The sequence below is a fragment of the Drosophila navojoa genome, chromosome 5 (assembly GCF_054131105.1).
Source record: "Drosophila navojoa isolate 15081-1374.11 chromosome 5, UAZ_NAV_1.0, whole genome shotgun sequence".
Taxonomy (NCBI): Eukaryota; Metazoa; Arthropoda; class Insecta; order Diptera; family Drosophilidae; genus Drosophila; species Drosophila navojoa.
Window position 1 is genome coordinate 9,868,438 of NC_142893.1, and position 23,732 is coordinate 9,892,169.

General features: G+C 42.7%; 2 protein-coding genes across 5 annotated transcripts; one reads left to right on the forward strand and one right to left on the reverse strand.

Moving 5' to 3' along the window:
- Positions 1-147: 147 nt before the first annotated feature.
- On the forward strand, positions 148-15,354 carry Vps13 (vacuolar protein sorting 13C). The gene is made up of 29 exons (XM_018103346.3): positions 148-279; positions 732-1,089; positions 3,575-3,661; positions 3,726-3,923; positions 3,992-4,351; positions 4,425-4,646; positions 4,708-4,844; positions 4,907-5,141; positions 5,199-6,696; positions 6,766-7,399; positions 7,464-7,619; positions 7,682-8,024; positions 8,100-8,245; positions 8,318-8,564; positions 8,625-8,900; positions 8,979-9,167; positions 9,230-9,921; positions 9,990-10,556; positions 10,624-10,782; positions 10,848-11,453; positions 11,518-11,645; positions 11,720-12,562; positions 12,618-12,990; positions 13,062-13,883; positions 13,948-14,048; positions 14,114-14,252; positions 14,330-14,613; positions 14,678-14,816; positions 14,894-15,354. Exons 2-29 carry the CDS (start codon positions 990-992, stop codon positions 15,143-15,145), a joined length of 9,933 nt encoding a protein of 3,310 aa, XP_017958835.1. The 5' UTR covers positions 148-279; positions 732-989; the 3' UTR covers positions 15,146-15,354.
- Positions 15,302-22,551, reverse strand: blow (PH domain-containing protein blown fuse). 4 transcript variants are annotated; one of them, XM_089261705.1, is made up of 4 exons: positions 22,333-22,551; positions 19,843-20,062; positions 17,260-17,613; positions 15,302-17,166 (listed from the first exon to the last, which is right to left on the reverse strand). In XM_089261705.1, the coding sequence occupies exons 2-4, from the start codon at positions 19,895-19,897 to the stop codon at positions 15,449-15,451; spliced, it is 2,127 nt and encodes a 708-aa protein (XP_089117831.1). In that variant the 5' UTR covers positions 19,898-20,062; positions 22,333-22,551; the 3' UTR covers positions 15,302-15,448. The 4 variants fall into 4 exon arrangements, with proteins under 4 accessions (XP_089117831.1, XP_017958878.1, XP_017958879.1 ...); XM_018103389.3 differs by having other exon boundaries at positions 19,843-20,120; XM_018103390.3 differs by having other exon boundaries at positions 19,843-20,120; positions 22,327-22,551.
- Positions 22,552-23,732: the final 1,181 nt, after the last annotated feature.

A 23,732-nucleotide genomic window follows, 5' to 3' on the forward strand; every position in this document is an offset into this window, starting at 1 on the left:
GGGAAAAAAGTGGTGGGAGTGAAATTAGTGAGGCAGCAAAACCCAACCCACTGACTGTTAAATAAGTTCTGCTAAAATTGGAGAGCACGCACATTGCTGCCGTTGCAATGAGAACTTCTCTTTGAGTGACTCTCGCAATAATTACCTGAGCTGCCGCCAGTGGCGGCTCGCCACACAGGCACAGCTGTTAACCGCTCACTTTCAGTTGTAATCGAGCGGCCGTCGGTGTCGCGTGTGTTAAAGTTTGTGCGTAGTGGAGAAGATGTTACATAGCACAAGGTAAATTTTCTACGTTGCTATTGTTGTTGTGCTGTGATCCATTTGGCAATTAAAGATAAAGCTTTGTATACATACGTCCATATATGCAAACATTAAACAACAAAGGTTATGGAGCTGTAGGTTTAAGAAAAGTGAATAATATAAGTGAATTCATATCGATTCCAGGAGGGTATTCACACCCATACATACCAACAATATGTTGTTAATTAACGTAACACTTTGAAAACAGTGCCAAATGTCTTACGCTTTTGTGTATTTATTTCGTGTAATGCTTAGCGAATTATTTAAATACAGTGTCTTGTCTATATTGTTGTTGGCATGTTTTAGTTGATTTTTTCCGTGGATGATTGTTGTTAGTGATGACATCATCAGCAACATCATCGCTGTGTGTGTGTTTTTTTTTTTTGTTTGTCTCTCAATTCTATTCCATTTTGTTTTGTTCTAATGTTTAGAAAAGGCTAAATTCATACGAAGCGGGAGCGACCAGGCTAAACCACGCGTACTCGCGCATACACGCACACGTACACCGTTCAAACTTAAATAACAATAAACAAACGTGAACGAAAGATTACAAAATCAATAAGCAGCCGCTTTTTAGCTGTTAACAGCTGGTTTTCTAATTGGAGTTGAAAGGTGTTTGTTGAAAACGGCACAGGAACGCCGGTTAGAACAGCAACGACGACGACGACGACGGCGCCGCCAGCTTCAGGATGGTGTTCGAGGCCATAGTAGCAGATGTGCTCAACAAGGTGCTGGGTGATTACATTGAAAATTTGGATCACAAGCAATTAAAAATTGGCATCTGGGGAGGTGAGTTCACAAAAAAAATATGTTCCCCAATTGTGTACGTAAAATGCACGCAGTTAACTGTCACGCTATTTGCGCATTTAGCTTTATTTATTATCCACCACCATGCTCTATATACATATGTATGTGCGCTTGTATGTGTGTACATGCATATGTATTGCTTGATCACATCATTTTTTGTCTTTGCTTGCGCGACCTTATCCTTCTGGCTTTGCACAGTGACCCAATTGTTAAATATTTGCATGGGCGTGAGAGCGGCGCGAAAGCGCTCTCCCATGTCTATGTGCTGCATCGCTCTTGCTCTCGCACTCACGCTGTCTCTATCACTCTTGCTCTTTGCCCATCTCTATTTGAAGCTGTTGAACTGTTGCTTCTGTTGGGAATGCTATTCTCGCGTTTGTATATAGGATCAGCAGAAACAATAAAAAGCACAAGAATGACAACAAAAGCTGCGGCTTTCAAGCGGTTTCTACTCTTCTGCCGAGGGTATAACAGTTTTCTCACACAATTTGCAGTTTTAAGAAGAGATAATAAACGATGCTAAGCTATACAATCACAATAAAGTCTATATATTATTTTAAACTTATTTATTTACATTTAGATATGTATGTATGTATATTGAATTTACTGCTCTGAAATTTACTTAACAAGTAGTTATATGATGTTAGCATAGGGTATTTAAAGTTCATCTTGCCGTTACATTTTTTTTAATCTCTTTTGTGCTGACTGCAGAAGTATAATATTACTTAGGTTTTCTTAAAAGATAAAAAAGAGCGTTTATCAGTAGCCCGCTCAAATTACACGATATAAAGTTATAATAGAAATGCAACGTTTGTCTTTTTATTGTTTATGTATTCTTTTGTATGAAACGCATTACAAAGCCAATTTACGTACTTGGAAATACAAGAGTTTATCAAACAACTCTTGACTTTTATATGAAAACAAATTTTCCCCATTTTAATTTTAATTAAATCTAATAAAGTTAGTGCCTCGCCGTATACCTTATATAGCATGCTTGTCCCGGTAAACGGGTTTTGCGGCGTCTATTTCAGCTTGAATGACAGCTAAACAAAATTTTGAACTTGAACTCGGATGACATAATGCGTAGCTCTTGAATAATAAATGTATTTGTTCACTGAGTGTTTTTCTTTGAATTTTAACCCATATCAGGCTATAAAAGCTGTGATAAGTATAGAAGATATTGGATAGATAGAAAAGTCTATTAGAAGGGTTTTAGAGTATATGGAAAATGGAAATAATTAACATATATTGTTTAACAAGCAAGTCTATTTAATAAACATATATTCATGAAGTAGCGAATACATTATAGGTGAATATGTATATACATATATTCGTATATATGCATGCCCAAAATGATAATACTGCTTTACTATAACAAATATTAATCATTCCGTTTTGTTTACTAAAACTGAAATACATTTAAATAATTGCCTCTCAATTGTAAATGGGTGTATATATACATACATATGCATATTAACTGATTCATCCAAGGTTTTCGTATTATTACTTCATGTGGGCAAATTCTCATATATGGGCCGCTTACTGATAAGCGACACTTGTGCGCGATAAGAGAGCTATACAGACTCAAAAGAAAAACAATTTTAAATTTACTCTTCGAAAAGGGAGCACCTGGTAGTAAAATTGGTTCATATATGTATATGTATTCATAGGTGAACGTATCATATAAAGTTTGCAAGTAAATATAATTACAAATATATATTAGAAAACCAATAAGGCTTTAATACTTTTAAGAAATCATTAGAAATATCTATCTTTGTAATGGATGTATAAATATAAAGCCCAATTAAATTAAGTATTGCTTATACTTCACTAGCTCCCGTTTTAAATCGCTTATAAAAACGTTATAGGCTTATATAATTAGTTAATCGGTCAACTCAAAATTTTGGACAATATTCTCTCAACTTCTTATCGATGGCAATTCTAGTATTTACTGATAATACAAATTGTGCTTATATTTCAAATACTATCTGATTTATAGCTCAATATTCCATAGAATATGAGGAAATATTTCGTCTGATCGTTAACTAAATTGACCTATATTAGGTAATTCAATCAAAAAATTAATATGCGCTATCCGAGGTCAAAAATGTTTTCTTCTTCCATATGGCATTCCGGGCCTAACAAACAATCGAAATTCCAGGCACGCCCAATAGCCAGCCATGTGTGCTTGATATGGCGCGCCATAAATACATATACATTTATGCAAATATGCATATATGTATATGTATATATGTATATCTAAACTTATGCATAAATGGTTGGCATATTTTGTTACTCTAACACTCGCCGGTTTTTGTTTATTTGTTTGCCCAACAATTTTCAAAGCATTTGCCGTAATAAATCAATTTGCTAATAGCGTGCATTAATACGGTACATAATTTCTAAGTATTGTCTATTTATTTTTACATTAATCTATAAATATATAATTGAATTTTTTTTTTTTCAGGCGATGTGGTCTTGACCAATCTACAAATACGCAGCAATGCGCTGGACGATATGGATTTGCCCGTTCAGCTAGTCTATGGCTATTTGGGTATGTTGAGAAATATTGTTGAAGGTAAATGTTTATCTCCTTTTAATGTGTATACTTTGTTTAGGCAAATTGGTGCTGAAAATACCCTGGAAGAATTTATATAGCCAGCCGGTTATAGCCGATATTGATGGTCTCTATGTGCTTGTCACGCCCAACAATGACGTTCGATACAATGCTGAAAAGGAGCAGAATAAAAATTTGGCTACCAAAATGGCTGCACTGAATGCTCAGGAGGCTGCGATGAAAAAGGAGCTAGAGCCGGGTACGATGAATCTAACATTAAGCTATATAGAAATTATATTCCTAATCATCTTAACCATCGTCTTGCAGCTGTGCCCAAGGGTGACGCTGGCTTCGCGGAAAAGCTGACTGCACAAATTGTTAACAATTTGCAAGTAAAAATTAGCAATGTGCATTTTCGTTATGAGGATTCCACAACGACGGGATCGGCATTCTCGTTTGGCATAACGCTGAATGAACTGGAACTTTATACAACGGACAATAACTGGGACAAGACCTATATGACGGAACGTGCACCGGAGGTCTTTAAAATCGCGAATCTCTCCTGCCTTGCTGCCTACATGAACTGCAAGGCTAGACTTTATGCGTCTCAAGAAAGAGAAAAGCTGGTCGAGACGTTCAAGGATCAAATAGCACGCAAGGACTATAAGCCCACCAATTACTGTTATGGTAAAAACTCTTGACTTTCCTTTTGTAGTATTTGCAAATAGAGTCTTACACTTCTTACTTTCATTTCCTTCAGTTCTGGGTCCCATTTCGTGCATTACGAAGTTGAAGCTGAACATGAATCCAGAACTGGATGAGCCAGCATTTGAGAAACCCAAAATTGATCTTAGTCTGGAAATGGAAACCCTCAATGTGGGCTTGACCAATAAACAGTTCCAATATCTCATACAGCTAGGCGATGCGATGAATCGTATGCAGCTAGGCTTGCCGTATCGACAATATCGGCCCTACAATATACGTGAGTCATATAGCATTAATAACTAAAGTAAAGCTCTTAAGATCTCTTCGTATATACTTAGCTTACAAGGGTCACGCCAAGGAGTGGTGGAAATTCGCAATTACCGCAGTGCTCGAGTACGATATACGACGTCCGAAGCGCACCTGGACGTGGAATTACATAAAAGATCATCGAGAGCGTTGTAATGAGTATGCTGAGGTACGTTTTCTCAACTATTAGCAGCTGCAATCGCAACTAATTATTCTCTTTATCTCTTGCAGAAATACAAAGAACGTGAGCTCGCCAAAAAGCCAACGAAAACACTGGAGGAATCATGTAAAATGCTCGAGGAGAAGTTGGATCTCTTCAATCTGTTGCTCATAAGGCAACGCGTTAACATCGAGATAGTCAAGTACCGCGAGTCAATACCACCTCGGCAAACGAGCTGGCTTGGCAACTGGTGGGGTGGTAATTCGGCCAAGTCAGATGGAGACGAAGGCACCAGTCAAAAATTGGGTAAAGCAATAGCCGTAAACCCTGACTTTACAATTTGTAACATTCTGTTTTTTATAGTGCGCAAATTCGAGGCTGCTATGACGCCAGAGGAGAAGGCCAAAATGTACAAGGCGATTGGTTACGAGGAGAATATGAAGCCGCAGGATGTGCCCATAGAATATGTGGCTCTCAAAATGAATTTCAAACTAATTGCACTCGAAATGGGCCTATATCAGGAAGTGCAGCTTGACGCCGATCAAAGCAGCGCCCTCGACTATTTCAATTTGCCATCGATAATATTATTAAAGTTCTCTATGGCAACTGCAACGATTTTACAAAGACCAGCAGCCGATGCCCTGAGCCTGACAGCTGGCATGAAGTGCTTACAGATGACAGGTGTAACTCAAAACGATCGCGCGCCGATGCTGATCGAGTCCATAACAACGGATGAGTTCAATTTGCTGGATATATTCTTCGAAACGAATCCAATTGATAAGCAGTGCAATCAACGTGTCAAGGTCGTCGCTCGTCCATTGCAAATCACCTACGACTCGAAGACCATTATGGCTGTTAGCAGTGTCTTTAAGCCGCCGACTGATGTGAATTTGTCGAAATTCGAGGAAACGGCTGCTTCGAAGCTGGTGGACATCAAGGAGCGCTCAGCGACGGGTATGCAGTATGTTATCGATCAGAAATCGATATTGGATGCAGACATATTGCTAATGCCCAACATACTGGTGGTGCCGCATGGCGGCTACTATGTGTCCGATGAGAAAGCTCTGATTGTGCTCAGCATGGGTCAGGTGCATGTGACAACGAAGCCGCACAAGCGAACCGCAGAGCAGGTTAGGGCGTTGCACGAAGAGGGCGTTGAGCAGAAGGACATATTGAAGTCTGTTATGGAAAACTCCTATGACAGATTCATTGTGGAAGTAAATGATGTACAAATACTGATGGTGCGGCCACATGAACCTTGGCAAAGTGTCCTCCACATGGCCGAATCAACGGAATCGCATGTCCTGCTGCCAACCTCGCTTAAGGTGGAGGCTGCATTATGCGTCTTTGACAATGATCCGCGTTTGCCCAAGATCAAAATTGACATCGTGATGCCGGCGGTGCAGCTCAGCATAACCGAAGATCGTATGCTGGAAGCAATCGACTTGGTCACCAACCTGCCCCTGCCCCAGAGCGATACCCCAGATTTATCGCCAGTTTTGCAACGCTCACGTAGCTCAATATCGAACTTCATAAATCGTGAAATCAAGAGGCGTACCACTCCAGTGCCCGAAGCAGAACAAACACTTCAGGACGAAATAATACAGTATACCCAAGTCGAGGTGACTTTCTCTCTACAAAAAATCACTCTTAGGCTGACGGAATCGAATAGGCGCTGTGAAACAGATGCCGATACAGAATCGACATATGCAACGCCCGAGTTGGAGACATTAACAAGCAGCGGCGAGCTGTCGACCTTGACTGACCCCCAACAGGAAGTAAATCAGACACTGCTATTCGAGATTCTCCAAGTGGAGACATACATGGCCCAGCGCACCTACGAAACAGTTGCGTCTGTCAAGTATGTAGCGCCTCTGCAAAAAGAAATCATTTGCGCTTTTTATTCAATCAAATCTTTGTGATCTTTCAGATTGGGCAGCATTAATCTCAAGCACTACGATTGTGTGGACTCGGCGGATAATGTCTTGGATATCATAAATACACCTGGATACATCAAAGATGAGAAATATTTACTCACAATCAGCTATACGATGGCCGATAAATTGTCGCCCGAATTCAATACGAAATACAATTCGGTCGAGCAGCTGATGGTGGCCAATTTCGAGGTACTCGACGTTATACTGCATCAGGAGTGCCTGCAGCGTCTGTTGCAAATGGCCAACGATTTCCAAAAGCGTATGGATGCCATATTATTAAATTTGAAGCCACGCGATCGCTACGCATCCGCGGCCGATGGCGATGGACTAAAGCACAAACTGCAAGCTATTATGGAAGACGCCGAAACAATGGTCACCAGCCAAAAGATGTCCACGCGCCACAGCAAAGGGAGGAAGAAACTTATTGTGGATACTGTGAAAATGCGTATGATTGCGAACATTGAGGCGATCAGCTTGAAGCTAACCTCTCGCAAGCGTCCACTCTCCCTGATGCAGGTGAAGCACTTTGTGACTAACATAACACTAAAGGACTCGTACACCGAGGTGAACATTGGACTCAAGGATATTGTAATGCTCGATCTCAATCCGAATACAATACATACGAAAGTGAGTGCAAGCCAACGATTTATATAGAATATGAGACTAAGCGAGCTTCGAATTACTCTTTCAGATATTGACTATTGTGGGCCAGGATGCCTTCAATTGCCAGGTGGTGCTGTTCAATAAGGAATATACCCGTAACTACAATTCAGATGATATGAAAATAACGGTGGACATTGGCTGCATGAAGATTGTGTTCCTCAACTGGTTTGTCGCCGGCCTACTGGTAGGACCTTATATATAGATATCATTACAATCAGTTATACATTATTGTTTTTCTTCCGTTAGAACTTTTCAAGTCACTTCCAGACTGCTCAGGACGCATTCACGAATGCCAGCGCTGCTGCTGCCCAGTCGGCTAAGCAAAACGCCATCAGTGCCTACGAAAAGGCAACGCGCATGAAGCTGAATATTAGAATTAAAGCGCCTGTTATACTGGTGCCGGTGGATTCACAAAGCACAGATGCATTGGCCATTGATTTGGGCTTGCTGGAGATGACAAATACAACTACCGAGACGCCAGTGCCCAGTGTGGACCAATACGCAGTCATCGATGAGATAAAACTGCAGCTGAAAGATGTCAAAATATCGAAGGTGGTTATATTAGAGAGGGACGATTCACGGCACGATGGTGAGTAGGACTCGACTAGATAATTGATTAATATAGATTCTATAATGATATTTATGTGTTTAAACAATAATGTAGATGTGGATGCCGTTCTTGGAATTAAGACCTCAGTCAATATGATGGATCCCATAAGTTTTACGCTAACGGTTACGCGCAATCTATCTTTCACATGGTACACGGATGTACCAGAGATGAATCTTTCGGGTCACTTAAAGTCTGTTGAGGTAACAAAGAAAGAGCACGCTCAGAATCTATCGACAATCTAATTTATATCTCTATATAACGCTTAATTGCAGCTAACACTCTACATGGACGACTATGCGCTCATCATGTCTATACTGAATAAAAATTTGAGGGAGGGTCTCAACGAGTTTCCACTAAAAGAAGTCGAGATAAAGCAGCCACCTTCACACACCGTGCAACGCACCGGAACATTAGTTGAACCAAGTGGTTCTGTGCAGATTTCAGACGATCCACTAAAAGTATGCGAAAGTCTAAAGATCAACTTTCAGTTTGATGGCGTCATTATAAATTTAATGGAAGGTTAGTAAACTGCAGTGGAGCTGTGAGAAGTAAAAAGTTTAATTTCCATTACTTATTTAGAGGAAAACGAGGGATTGGCCTGTTTTGGCATTTACTATTTGTCCGTGAAGGGCACCAAACTGAACAATGGAACGTTCAGTGTATCCGTTGTCCTCTGCAACATACAATTGGATGATACGCGCTCATCGAACAAAAGCAAAATACGTCAGTATCTAAGCTGCAAAAACTGGGATGCGGAGAAGTCCAAGAAAAATAAAATTCTTGAGACCTGCCAGAAGGAGGTATGGAACTACATGGTGGACATAACAGCAATAATAAAAGAGGATGACGTATTTGGTAATATGCAATGAGCTTGTAAACTAATTACATAATATTTTTATATCTGTTTCAATTTCTATTTCTATTTTATTGCAGCTGAAGTGCGAGTGCGCAGCTTCGATTTGATAGTTTGCATTGATTTCCTAATGAAGTTGACATTGTTTCTGACTTTGCCCGTCGAACCGCAACCCCGTGAACCAGGCTTGAGGCAGGAGAAGAGCCCCTATAAGGAAATAGCAACAACGGCTCGTGAAAGTGCAAGAAAGACTGTGGATACGCAGACAGGTATGTGAAAAACATATATCACAAATTTTCAATTACCCTATCTATGTATATTTTCCATATAGCGCAAGATCCAACGAAAAAAATGAATCTGATACTTCACATTGATCAGCCGGATATAATATTGGTTGAGAGCCTGGATGATCTGAATACTAATGCAATTATCTTTAATGCACAAGCACATCTCAATTATCGTTCGATTGGCGACAAGCAGATAATCAATGGTGAAATCACAGCACTTAAGATATATATGTGCTCATTTTTGCCAGAGCGTCGCGATGCGACCCGTCATTATATTTTGCATCCGGCTGTTATCAGTTTGCAGGGCTCCACGCCCGAATCGGAGGGCCTGCACATAAGTCTCAAGCTCAGCGATATTATCGTTAATATATCGCCGACAACGATTGAGCTGCTCAACAAAGCGATGCTCAGCATTACCAGCGGTGTAGCTGAGAAGGCAGCCATTGATAGAGATGCGACAGACTATTCCAAGATCTGGTATCCAAAGCCGTTCCATTCAAAAACCTATTGGTTCACGAAAGTGGAGGAGGCCATTGAAGCGCAAGAAATACCGCTTCAAAATGAGGTGGAGAAGACCGAGAAATGCGTGATTGAAATGCCCAGCATAACGCTTGTGATTGAATCGGGACAGGGATACTATACGAAGCCTCTGCTTTCACTGGACACACGCATGACCGCTGTCTTCAATAACTGGAGCAGTAATTTTACTGCGCATGGCTCATTAACACTCAACATGGTAGATGATTCATTGGGTACTCACTTAGTATATATATATATTGTAAACGAATGTTTCACGTCTTACAGAACTATTACAATCAATTCATGGCCGAGTGGGAACCGATTATAGAGCTCAACGAGGTTTTGGGACGTAATGGCATCAGAGAGTATATACCCTGGGAATTGCAATTCGATATGAGCTTCGAAAAGATGGAAACCGACTTTGATGAGCTACAGGAGGATACAGCAATGAACATTCGCATACATTCCAAGGAGAATCTAGAAATAACGATTAGCAAAACATGCCTGAGCCTGCTCAGTGAATTGGGCGAGGCCTTTTCGCAGGCCATCGACAAGAAGGGCATCCAAAAGCCTGAGGTTACCGCTCCCTATGTGGTCATCAATGATACGGGCTTTGACATCACACTGAATTTGGAGTGCGGTGTCTTCACGCTGCACGAGGTGCATCGTGGTGGCAAGCTTACAAACAACGCTTTAGTACTGCACGCGATAAACAGCGCAGAGGATCAGCTTGTCGATCCAGTAGACATCAAAAGCTGTACGATTTCGCCTGGCGGCAAAGCCTATTTGCAAACCAAGGACATGAGCACGATCTCCGAAAGCCAAATCGACGATTATAATCTCTATGTGACGGTAATTTACATATCATATGCTCACGGCTAGTAATCCTCTGATGTGTGCGTGATTTCTTTGTCCACAGCTGGGTGATCTAAGTGATGAAATTGTGCTGCCCGTTAGTAAAGCCGACACGCGCTACTTTCCGCTTCCAAACACCGCTCTGCCCGAGCAGTGGGCCATTGTCTCCCAGGTCAAGCTGGAATATGGCACCACCAAAATCAATATACACGGCGTTTTAAGCGTACGTAACTTCATCAATGAAAATGTATCAATTCCTTATATAATATATATGTAATTCCCTCGTAGCTCTTGAACCATTTTACGAGACCAGTTGAGGTGCTTCGACGCCACGAAACAGAAAATCGATTCATTCGCGTTGGCGTCGCGAAACCCAATGAGGTCTTCAATGTGCCGCTGCACGCCATCTATGCTAGTGATAAAGAGCTGTACTTTTCAATAAAGGGCTATAACACGTCCGCTCAGAGCCTCTCCTGGTATATAAATCCATCAGACATGAACTATGAAAGCCAAGTGCAATGTGAACCCATCGACGCCTTCGAGCCGCTCAACATGAATTTACAGCGACGCAAGCATGAGATATTCTTCGAGAACACCAACAAGTATCGACTTCGAAGTGCCCATTATATGGTCCATATACGTCCTCCACTATCTCTGCGAAATTGTTTGCCCATTGACATTAAGGTCTCTGTGGCTGGCTGTTTGGGTCGCCAGACTAATACCGACACTGCTGGTCGCGGATCGACAGATAAACCTGACGTAGAAGAGCGTTACGAGAAGCAGGACTTTCTAGATTTTGGCGAAAAGGGAGTGAATCCGGGGCATATCCTGCATTTGCCCACGGTTCGTACGACCGCAAACGGCAAGGAAGCAAAGAGTGTGCTAGTTATACGTGTAAGTGGTCTAATCTAGATTATCTGGGGATTTGCTTATCATTTTTTGCGCATTTGCTTAATAGCTCTTGCAATATCTGGAGAAGGACTGGTCCCATGCCTCTGAAATTCCCGATCCCAGTGATGATGTAACCGTGTGGACATTTTCCTCATACGATTCGGATGTTAAAATGGAAATGGATCTGTTTGTGCGGTAATTATATTCGTCTTTAATTTCATCATACTTAAATAACAAAATACAAATCCTTTTGAAATGGGCCATTGCAGCTGTACCAAAGTATCTGGCAAAATTATACTCACCCTGTACAGCCCGTACTGGATGATCAATAAGACGGGCAAGATGCTCACCTACAAATCAGATTTGACGTCAGTGGAAATGCTGTATCATCCGCCCGAGTATTCCGGCCCCATACTGTTAGCCTTCCGCGATAAGATGTTCTTCGACAAGAAGAAGGCAGCGATACGCATCGAGAGTGGGGAGTGGAGCGAGAAGATTCCATTGGATGTGGCCGGCTCGATTGGTGGCGTCACCTGCACTGCAAACAATCAGAAATTCCAAATCGGCGTGCACAATCATTTGACTAACAATTCGCTGACCAAACAGATCACGTTCATACCGTTCTATATAGTGCACAATAAATGCCGCCATACCATCGAATTGCAAGAGCTGAATCGGCCCGGCGACCCTTGGCTAGCAGTCGAAGAGCTGGAGTATAAACCACTGTGGCCCAAGAGCGAGACACACCGTAAGCTGATTCTGCGCGTAGGTCAACAGGTAACGCCAGCGTTTGATTACACCGAGGCGAGCTGTACGCTGCTGAAGCTGCCCAACAGTCCCTATGGCGGCGTCAATGTGGATGTGCAGTCCACAGAGGGCGGCGTCTACTTGACATTCACCGAATACCAGCCGTCGGAGGCACCCGGCCTGATCATCAACCACACCAGCAAGGATCTGATCTACTATGAGAAGAATACCGAGAAGATGAACACTCTGAAGCCGAAACACTGTGTCCTATTTGCCTGGGACGATCCGATGGGCCCCAAAATCCTGGTATTTGGCAAGGATAAACAGGAGACCGATTTGAAACGCGACGAGATCGACACGGTTACGTAAGTGAAATGCAAATGCGAAGGTGTGCCATGTTTTGGTAATTGTTTCTTATAGTCTGCAGAACGACAGCAAAGCTTACTGGGTGTCCTTCCTCTATGGCATGCAGCGTGTCCTGTTGGTCACCGAAGTTGAAGCGGTCGCCAAGCGAACGGAGAGCACCGCAGCACTGCAGACCATAACGCGTAGCATTGATTTGCATATACATGGCATCGGCATCTCGGTGGTGAACAATGAGGCTGCCCTGGATATACTCTATTTGGGCATTACCAGTTCGGGCATAGTGTGGGAGTCACGAAAGCCGAATAAGAAACGTTTCAAGGAGATGACCATACACGACTCAGAGCTGATCGAGGCCGAGTATCAGCGCTATCTGGTGCACAAGTCCGTCAAGGAGGTCAAGACATATCTGCTGAATAACAAATTCCCGGTGCGTATAGCAATCGGATAACTCCATACATATACTGACATTTATTTATACACACTCTAAACAATTTGCAGTTGGACTTCAACACGATGACGATCACGAAACACATTGCACGGCGTTTGCGTCGCAACTTTTATCCAGCTATTTGGGTGTCGCTCAAGTCGTCTCCGTTCCAGAATCAATTGCATGTGAAAATCAATCGCATACAGGTGGACAATCAGCTAGTTGATCCCATATTCAATGTGGTGCTGGCACCGATCGCTCCGCCAAAGAGCGTGGCCACAACCACATCGATGAAGCCGTTCATCGAATGCAGCATAGTGCAGCGCGTGATACCCAATTCGGATGTGAAACAGTACAAGTATGCATCCATCTTGATCCAGGAGTTCCACTTTAAGGTGGATATTGTCTTTCTAACGGCCATTGCGGAGATGTTCTCGACTGAAGTGACCGATGAGCAAGCGGCCAAGCTGTTCCGCAGCGATGTCGATTCCATTGAGCTGCCATTGTCCACGTTCTTCGAAGAGCACTCGCAACAGGAGCAGAAGAATTACTACGATAACCTGCATTTGGGTCCGCTGAAAATACATGTTAGCTTCTCCATGGCTGGCGCCGATGCAATCTCACTGCCCGGCTTTCTCGGTACATTGGTCCAAGGTGTGGGCGTTACCCTGACGGATGTCAACGATGTCGTCTTCCGACTGGCCTTCTTCGAGCGTGAATTCCAGTTCTTTACCCAACATCAGCTCATCAGCGACGTGACGTCCCACTATAAGGGCCAGGCACTGAAGCAGCTCTATGTCTTGGCTTTGGGCTTGGATGTACTGGGGAATCCATACGGTTTGGTTGTGGGTCTTAAGAAAGGCGTCGAGGACTTGTTCTACGAACCGTTCCAGGTGAGCTAAATGCTAACTTAATGTTAAGCCTTGACTATTTTAAGCAACCCAATCATGTTCGCAGGGCGCCATCCAAGGACCCGGCGAATTTGCTGAGGGTCTTGTGCTGGGCGTCAAGTCGCTTTTTGGTCACACCGTGGGCGGTGCTGCTGGAGCCATGTCCAAGTAAGTTCTTACTTATGGTGTCATGTGGCCAGCAGAAGTTCATTAATTCAACTCTCTTCCGCTAGAATCACTGGCGCCATGGGCAAAGGTCTAGCTGCCTTGACCTTTGATGACAAATACCAAAAGAAACGTCGAAGGGGCATGCACAATAAACCAAAGAATTTCCACGAGGGTCTCGCACGCAGCGGCAAGGGTCTGGTCATGGTGAGAGCTCAGCCGGCACAGCGTTTGCAACATTAGAACTAAACTAAGCTGAACTTACCTTTTCCACTCACTCGCAGGGCTTTTATGATGGCGTGACGGGTGTGGTTACTAAGCCCGTTGCTGGCGCACGCGACGAGGGCGTGGAGGGCTTCTTCAAGGGCCTGGGCAAGGGCGCCATCGGCCTGGTGGCACGCCCAACGGCTGGTGTTGTGGACTTTGCCAGCGGCAGCTTTGAGGCAGTCAAACGCGCCACCGTGGGCATTGAGGATGCCAGACGCTTGCGACCGACACGCTTCCTACATTACGACTATGTGCTGCGTCCCTATTGCTACAGCGAAGCTCTAGGCAACAAGATACTAAAGTAGGATTCACAACAATATTTTCATGCATATGTCGTATACTAATCGTATTTGTTGCTTTGGCAGGGAGGTGGACAAGGGCAAATATGCGGAAACGGACAATTTTGTGCACTGCGAGGAGATTGTGCGCCGATCCGAGTACCTAATAATTACCAATCATCGTATGATCTATGCGCAGCGCAATGATATGTTTGGCGTCTGGAATGTGAGTGAAGCGAGATCTATTTCCATATATATGTGTTTAATATTTATGCTTCTCTCTCTCTCTCTCCTATTGCTCAGTCCTTGTGGTCGTATCAGTGGGAAGAAGTGGACAGTTTTTTGAACAATGGCCGCGGCATGCAGTTCAAGGTGATTAGCCGCGAAAGCAAGGGTATAATGGGTCTCTTCTCACCGAAGGAATCGAACACCAAAATCGTACTGGTGCCCGACGAACGGAGACGCGAAGCTCTGCTAGCTGTAGTTGAATCTCAAATGCGTGCCGGCACTCAGCTGCGTATGCCCACCTCACGCTATTCGACGCGTATTATATAGTAAAGCGGGACTGCTTCAACGACATAGCATTAACTACCTCGCGCTATTGCAAGCTATTCTGCACACTCTCACACGCACTCTCACACACACTCACACTTATATGCATAAATACCCCCTCTAATATAAATATATACATATACCAATGTATAAATCCAATTTATGTTTTGATATTAAAATTTTATGTCAATGAGAAAGGATAAACATGAAAAGTATGTGTTTTATCGCTAGCCTAACTCTTTATAAATCTGTGCTATATTTATATATTTCTATATCAATGATAATGATGGTCCAGGATGCGATGTCCTACACTTTTTTGAGATAGCTGCTGGGCGGCGTAGCCAGCGGCATTATTGGCTCATAGTTGTTGCAGTTGTCGCTCTCGCAGAAGGACGTCAGGGAGGCCAGCGCATTGGCCGCCAATGCCTCCACGCTGAACATGGTCGACAGATGGCCGCTGCTCTCGAACTGATTGATGATCATGTTCACCTTGCTCTTGGCCTCTGCTTTCAAGCAGGGCGATGTTGGATTGCTGCTCTGCGGGTGCTGCTGATGCTGCTGCTGCTGTTGATACTGTTGCAGCTCGTTGGGCGCTCCATCGTAGCTGCCATCGCACATATCCAATCCATTGAGCAGATTCTCCTTTTCGCTCTGCTTGCACTTGGCGTTGGCCGGTATGCTGGTGGGGCTGCTCGTTCCACCGCCCGTTGAGCGGGAATTCGGAGTCGAGCTGGTCTTGTTGAGGCGACTGAGAAACCAGTTGCGTGCCAGCTTGTCGCAATCCTTGCCGGGCGTCTTCTGCGGACTCGTCTGCGCCGTCTGTGTTGCCTTGCGCTGCTTCTTTTGGTCCTTGAGTGTGGCCGGACTGCAGCTGCCGCCTGTTAGGGAGAGCAGTTCCGGCTCGCTGTTGGGGTTACCGCACGAATAGCTCTTCTTGACAGCCTTCTTCAAGCGCTCCGGACTCGTCAGCTGACTAGAGAGCTCGCTGTGCACCGTCTTGACCTTGGCCTGGAAATCTAGCGCCAAGCTGCCGTGCAGACTGGATGGCTGTGGCTGCGCCTTGAGCTCGACAGCAGCACCAGCACCACCACTGCCACTTGCAATAGCACCGCCATTGAGCAGCTCAGCTGTTTCCACCTCACCGCCAGCTGGCTCCTCGTCCATGACCAGCGGCTGGGGCGGGCACTTTGGTATGTCGTATTCGAAACGTTTGGCCAATGCACTCGGACTGTTGCACTTTTCGGGCAGGCGGGGCGGTGTCAGCGCCTCCCCAAAGTTATATATGGGCGACGGCTCCTCATAGATGCTGTCGCTGTTGGTGGCCGCTGTCGTTGCCGAGGCCGAGGTCGTAAAGCTGAGTCGCTTCATGACCGGCGGCGTGGGCAGTTTCCGTAAGGACTTGAGCGTTGCCTGTGCAACGGCCTCGCCCCGTATGGCCGCCTCAATGGCGTGTATCCACTCTTTGGCATCGACCTCGTTGTTCGCCTGATAGACGAACTTCTTGCTCGGATCAGCGGTGGTGATTTGAAAGCAAACCTCACGACGTTTACCCTCTCCGAAATGCTCAATCTCAATGGCCGAGCTCTTCAGATAGAGGCTGCTGCTCGGCCGACAAGACGTTGGACCATCCGCATAGCACAGCATCCAATCATTCAGGATGCCACAGTAGTATTTCTTGGTCTGATCGAAGAACAGGCGTTTCTCGATGCGCTGCAACTGGCCAAATTTGATGGAGCGATGCAAGGCCAGGTGCCCAGCGGGCAGATCAGCGTAGGGGCAATTGATGAACAGTTCGTGCGCGAAAACCTGCTGAGTTTCCTCTTCTCCAGGATTTTGGCAAATGTCATATATCTGCTGGTCCTGTTGCTGCTGCTCCTGCTGCTGCTGTTGCTGCTGCTGTGAGTGCTGTGAATGCTGGGAATGCTGCTCCAATTCCAAATGCTGATTGCTCGAGCAACGAAAGGTTTTATCACTGTTCAACGATTGACTGCTGCTCAGATCGATGTACTCCCTCGAGGCGGACACTGCAATTAAAGTCAATTACTCGCATGCTGGCTAATAGATAACTACCATAGACTGTAGGCTCTATAGCTATCTAACTCTGCTTTGGCACTCACGCGAAGTCTTTGAGGCTGCAATTGGCGTTGCAAATGCCGCTGCTGGGGCTGCCGTTGATGTTGATGTTGAGGACATCATATCCAGATAGCAACCGGTCTCGGCGCCCACTTCGCTGCAGCCATTCGATTTAATGGATGCTGCCGTTGCTGTGGCATCTCTTGCTGCTGTTGTTGTTGCTGCTGTTGCTGCTGTTGTTGTTGTTGCTGCCGCCTGATCGTCTGCATAGCTGGCCAGCAGCTGGTCACAGCGCTGCAGCAGCTCCTGCGTCTGCTCCGCGGCCATCACATGAAACAGATTCGAAGTATTCTCATACTCTGATGTCGCTAGCGAGGCACGAAAGTGAGCACGCACATCTGCAAGAAGAAATAGAGAATGAAGACGAAGAGGTAGAAGTTCTGCAAGAGCAGCATCTAGAAATGGCCTAATGTTAACTTAAAGCTAAATAAGGCGAACGCATTCAATTTAATACGCTCCATTGAACTAAATGGCATTCAATTGCCTCGAATGCTCAGCGAGGGGTTAAGCAACTCGAGTGAGTCATACCTATGTATGTATATATATGTATATATAGCATATCAGATATGAGCTTATAGTAGTGTACATATGCCTATGACCTCATAGAGTCAACTGCGAATTGACCGCAAGCAATTAAAAGCAATTTCACTGGGCGGCAGAGAAAACAGAAACAATAAAATAAGAAATTAAAACAGAGAAAATAATAAAAACAAAACAATCCAGTTTCCCTAGTGGCTAACTTCTTATGCTGCTTAAGTAGGTTTAACGGTAAACATTGACAACAACAACGACTACAATTACAACTGCAACGAAAACAAAACAAAAATTGTCCGAAATCTTGTTAAAATTGAAAAACACGCAAAGAAATGGCCCAGACAAACGTAATTAGTATGAAATAACTTAAGTAAAATAACAACAGCAACAACAACTACAACGAATGCCAAATACACTTTCACAATTCAGATAAATAACTAATTATTTTTGTGGTTACTTTTCCATATTTTGCCCAAGTTAAATTTCATTTGAAGTTAAAACAAAGTTTTCACTAAAATTTAGAATTTAGTTTTATTTAATTTTCAACAGCACCAAAGGCCGACTTAGTTACCAAATAAAATGTTAAACTTACAAAAGAAATTTTTGAAAAGAAAATGATGACATTTATATAAGACTGCGACATGTTGCCCCACAGAATCGTTATACCCTGTCCGACGAACATTAATGCTTGCAGACTTAACTGCCGACGCGTTAAGAGAAGGGCTTTGAGCAAAAGCTACATACATATATACATATATATATATATATATATATATATTTTATATATATGTATGCCCAAAAGAACCAGCGAAAGAGTGGCCAAAAACACGCCGAAAATGAGTTTTAATAAAATTTGTACAATATATAAAAGTTGAAGCATGAAAAGAACAAAGCGCATTAAGCTCGCAGTCAAGTTAAGAGCCAAAGACTTTGGCCCAGCCTCAGCATTTATCTCTCTTCTCTTGTTCTTCTCAGCTCCAGATCGTAGACGGTCCATGGCATGAGTCAATATATATATACCATATTGTATCTGAGGGTTATTAATGTTTCGCTGTACAAGAAAATTATATGGCCGCAGGGCGATTCGAGGCTCATGAACATTTCTACAAGTAGTTTGGACTCTCAAGTTTGTTTTCTTGTTGTTGTTGCTGCTGTTCTTCTGACGTGAACTTAATTAACAATGCCGTCTAAATTATCTAGATAAATATGCGGTTAATGCGTAACTACTTTAATATTCCGTTTAGCTGCACACATAATTGTTTAATAATGTTGTTTTAATACCCTGTACTTAGAAAACTGTGCTAAAAGTGGTTTAAATAAACGCTCAAGAGCGACATCTGCCAGGGCATTTAGTGTAAATGTAGTTGAAGAAGAAGATGGAGATGAAGAGGATTTGGAGATTGAGTCTATTGGAGAGATTCGTTAGGGTCGATGGGTTAGGCATGATGGAAAGAGGGAAAGAGAGAGGGAGTTAAAGATGGCCAAAAAATACAGAAACCAGAAGCTAGTGTGGGGGAGAGAGATGAGAGAGAGAGAGAGAGAGAGAGAGAGAGAGAGAGAAAGAAAGACAGCCAGAAAAATAAAGTGAGAAACCATTTGTCAAAACTCTACAGCAATAATTATTAAATAATATAGGGAATGTTCTACGCATTTAAAATAAGTCTATTATTCTTTTATATTTTATATATTAATTTATATATTAAAAAAAATTAAACTCAATATTTATTTGTTTAATGTATTCTACTCATTATATTTATTTGTAATATATTATTATATTTCTATTATACGCAAGGGTGTTTCGAGCTAGGTACGTTCTAATAAGGTCTATACCTAATTTATATTATAAACAAATACTGTAATTTTTGTAAATAATAACAGCTTTAACACTTAATACTCAATACTCAAACTTCAAGGCATAACCGAATCTCTCATTCCCTCACTTACACTTAGCATACACATACATATACATACATGCTATATAGCTAGTTAATATGCACATTTCAATAACTATTAACTATTCTGTTTAGACTTACCCAGTAAAAATTGTAGAATTTCAATGCGTTTTGGGGCTTTTGAGTCGATATCCATGATTAATCATAAAACGCGTTAATTCAAAGCGTTCAGTGTTAATGTTTGTTTATATGGCTTTTTGTAGATCGTTTGATTTTGGATTTGTATAGGTTTTATTTATATTTATTGTTGATGTTGTTGTTGTTGTGTTTGTTGCTGTTTTTGTTAGCAATTAACAGTTGTCTGTGAAAATAAAGTAGCTCACAGTTCTTCGTAAATCACATGCAACGAGAAGCACTCTCTATAAAAATTGCAGTAAATATTAAAAAATAAATACTATTAACAATTTCACTTGCTCAGCGCATTTCTCGAGAGAATACCGAAAAAAATAAACTCATTTCGAAATGAGTGAGCAGAAATAAATAAATGAAGTTACAAGCAATTCTGTCTCCCACAGAGAGAACAGAAATCAATCCATGCTATGGTCCGTTCAGAGTTTATAAATAGATCAGTTCAGAGAGATCTGTTTAACGAGATCTAGAATAATCAGTTTCTCTGCTCAATGCTAGCTTCAAGTGATACCCTGCATTAAATGTGGCCACACTTATAGGCAGTGACTGACTGCCTCTACCTCTACCTGCCTGCCTGGCTGCCTATCAAAATTTAGGATTCATTTGCAAGACAATGCCAGCTGTTCGCCATATTTGGTGTCTGCTGTAGCCTATGCTCGTTGACTTTTAAACAAGAACTTTTGTAATGGGTATCTGTATTGGGGTTCATTGACTTTGATCAACTTATGCTAGGTAAATATACTTCCGTTTAAACAAAGAATCAGATTGTGGAATTGTGGCTCATATTGATAACTGTAATATTCCATCTGATAAGTGGGGAATAGAATCGTGTCTATGTATATGTTTATAAATACATATATATTTTCTAGATGTGCATTTTGTAACGATATAATTTATTATCTTTAAGATTTTCTACATTTCTTAGGTTTTTAGTCTTTAAGCTGTCTATAAATAATCAGATATTTGATATAATAAGTTGTAGGCATGAGCTCAGTTCTGGATACATTAATTTTAAGTTTTTACACTATTTCTAGTTCTAGTTTGCTTAGTCTAGAATCTATTGTATTATAGATCGTTTCGTTGCATTCCAAAATATTATATATTGTTTTTATTTGAATTTTCATTGTCTGTTTTGTTTTTCGGGGTTTTGTTGCTTTTATTTGGTTGCACGCTTCGCTTGGCGCCTGTGGAAAATCAACGCGGCGTTGATGACGTTATGTTTTTTTTTTTGTTCATCATTAGCTCTATACGAATTGTATATATTGCATATGTATAGGAATATATATGTATGTATGTATATTTTTGGTACGCTCTATGACTGCAGTCAACCTATAACTGTGTGTGTGTGTCTGTGTTTATACATATGTGTCATTAAATGTTATTACGAAATGGCTTTGGGCTGATTTTCATTTTCATAATGCGATACTTAGTTTATGCAGCGCCGCTTAGCACCTGGGCAAAGGGCTGAGGGGGTGGAGGCATAATCGTAGGGGTTCGGGTGTGTCTTTGTGTGTGTGTCTGCCTCTAGGTTATACAGACATGTCTGTCGTCTGAGCGTCTGTTCTGTGGTTTATTTGCTTGCTTGTTTGTGTCGCCTTTTGTGGTTAAAAGTAGGAATAGATTGTGTACACAGAGAGATTGCTAGAGAGCTAATCGGTGGGACAGAGAGAGAGGGAGAGGGAGAGGGGCAGCGGGAGCGAGTCTTGTGGGGGTCTAGTAACTGCTGCTACTTGGCAAATGTTTTATGTGGCTAAGCTGAGGCTGGTCTCTGGCCCAACCTTTTTAATTGTGACTCATCCGTAAAAAAAATAAGGCAACGCGTGTCGTTGGCCATAAAAAAGAGAGAGATATATAGGCATATGAGAAAGAAGTATGGAACATATGTATAAACATTTCTCCGTTAGAACTTTTACTTTTTTCTCTGTCTCTCTTTCTTTTTATGGCACATAAAAAAAATTAGTTTGGCAAATGTTATTCGATTTGCTTTATTTGATATCTTTTCTTTTCTGCACTGAGCGATAAACAATTTCTATTGCTAATTAACACTTGCAGTCGAACATATCGAATTTCTGTTTACTGTAATTTCTCTTCTGGTTCTAGTTCTGGTTCTGCTCAAGTTATTTTTCAATGTAAATATTTGATTTCAGGCTCTGGCATTTCGTATTGTTTAGTTTATATAGCCACAGCGCAGGCGTGTCTGCTGCGCCGCAGTCGCTGCGCTGCGCTGCTGCCTGTCTGTCTGCATTTCCGGTCATTTATCAAAATGCAAACTGCATTTCCTGCGCTGCCGTCTTCAAATTCAAATTGAAAATCAACTTTGGTATTCGATTTGTTATTTCTCTCCCTCCTTTCATTTTGTATTTTATGATTTATGCTTGTTAATTTTGCATCCGGTTTTTCACTTGATTCTTTGTCACACTGCGCCTTTGTTTTTACCCATACACTTTGCTCTTGCTCTTTGCGTTGACGTTGACGTTGACGTTAGCGTCGACGCCGGCGTTGACACCTTTTCTGCTTAAGCTTAACAACAACTGCTTTTCTGTAACAGCGCTCTCCGTAGAACCAATGCGAACGCAGACGCAGTCGCTTTTCATTGCGAATACATTTATGTGCGAGCGAGCGAGATGGCGCGACCGCACCATGCGAATTTTAAAGCGCGACTCTGTGTGCGCGGCCGTGAATCACACGAACGCAACTGACTGAAAAGCAACAGCAGCGCAGCCAAGCGCTCTGTTTGCCTCCCCACCACATGTTCGTGGGAGAGCCGAAGCCGCTGCCGAAGAACAAGCCGAAGCCGCACGCACGAACATCCAAACAGGCACACACGAAGCCGATGCCTGTTGCTCTTGGAGCTGTAGTTGTTCTTGTTGTTGCTCACTTTCTTTGTAGAACGCAGAGTTTGAATACTCAGCCGGCAGTGCAAAGGGAAGTGAACGGATGGCCTTATATGCCAGTGCAAGTGTATGTCAGAGGGGCAGGGAGACAGCTGATGAGCTGATCGACAGCCGAAAGACATTATGTATGTAAATGGTAATGTCGCTGTAGTTGAGTGCTGAGTTAACAACATTAACATATTAAAGTGTAATAGCCAACAGGGTATCGCCAGGTCGACTACTACCAGTTGCGGTAGGCTGTTTTGTCTTTATTTTTGGGGGAAACGACAAAGTGAGTTTTGTTGCATAAAACAGAAAATGTAAATTTAAATGCAAGCGTTTTTGGCCATTTGAGAATCGACGTTGCCGTCTTGGCCAATTTCGGCCAAGCAAACAGGCTCGCCAACCCATAAGAAACCGACTAAAACAACAGCACACAAACCAGAAATCTTCTAAGAAATTGCCAGCCAAAAAAAGAAGTCAATAAAAAAGAATGAGAAGTGGCAGATGTTGTTAGAAATCGGAGCCTGACTTAAAAGCCCAGCTCCAGGATGTGTGTGCCTGTGTGCGTGTGTTGCAGATAAGCGGCCAGCTAAAGATAGAGATACATCTGCTGCAGCCCTGAAGGACGTGCTGCACAGGTAAACAACTCAATTTTTAATTAAATGTTGCTTGAAATAAATTAAAAGAATTGGATAACCTTGGACTGGGCCGCCACTCGATAGCCAAGTGCGTGACTACGTGTGTGCGTGCAGGGCCGAAACGGACAGGTTCCCAGATATATACAGCAGAAGCGAAACGGCCAGCTCCAAGCCGGTTGCAACAATCAGTGCCACTGATTCATGCCACAATGCTCGCTCTTGTTCCATACACGTATTTTGCTAATGCTTAATTACAAGTCTTCTCATTCAAAAACAACCAGATTTTTTACTTTATGCGACGTTTTTACTTGGGGAAACAAGACCAAGC

Coding starts and splice junctions, on each gene's coding strand:
- Vps13 (XM_018103346.3), top strand. CDS start 990: ATGGTGTTCGAGGCCATAGTAGCAGATGTGCTCAACAAGGTGCTGGGT. Junction 6,697..6,765: donor GAAACAGTTGCGTCTGTCAA/GTATGTAGCGCC, acceptor GTGATCTTTCAG/ATTGGGCAGCATTAATCTCA. Junction 8,246..8,317: donor GTCACTTAAAGTCTGTTGAG/GTAACAAAGAAA, acceptor GCTTAATTGCAG/CTAACACTCTACATGGACGA.
- blow (XM_089261705.1), bottom strand. CDS start 19,897: ATGGATATCGACTCAAAAGCCCCAAAACGCATTGAAATTCTACAATTT. Junction 17,614..19,842: donor AATTCTACAATTTTTACTGG/GTAAGTCTAAAC, acceptor TTCTTCTTGCAG/ATGTGCGTGCTCACTTTCGT. Junction 17,167..17,259: donor TGCAGCCTCAAAGACTTCGC/GTGAGTGCCAAA, acceptor CTTTAATTGCAG/TGTCCGCCTCGAGGGAGTAC.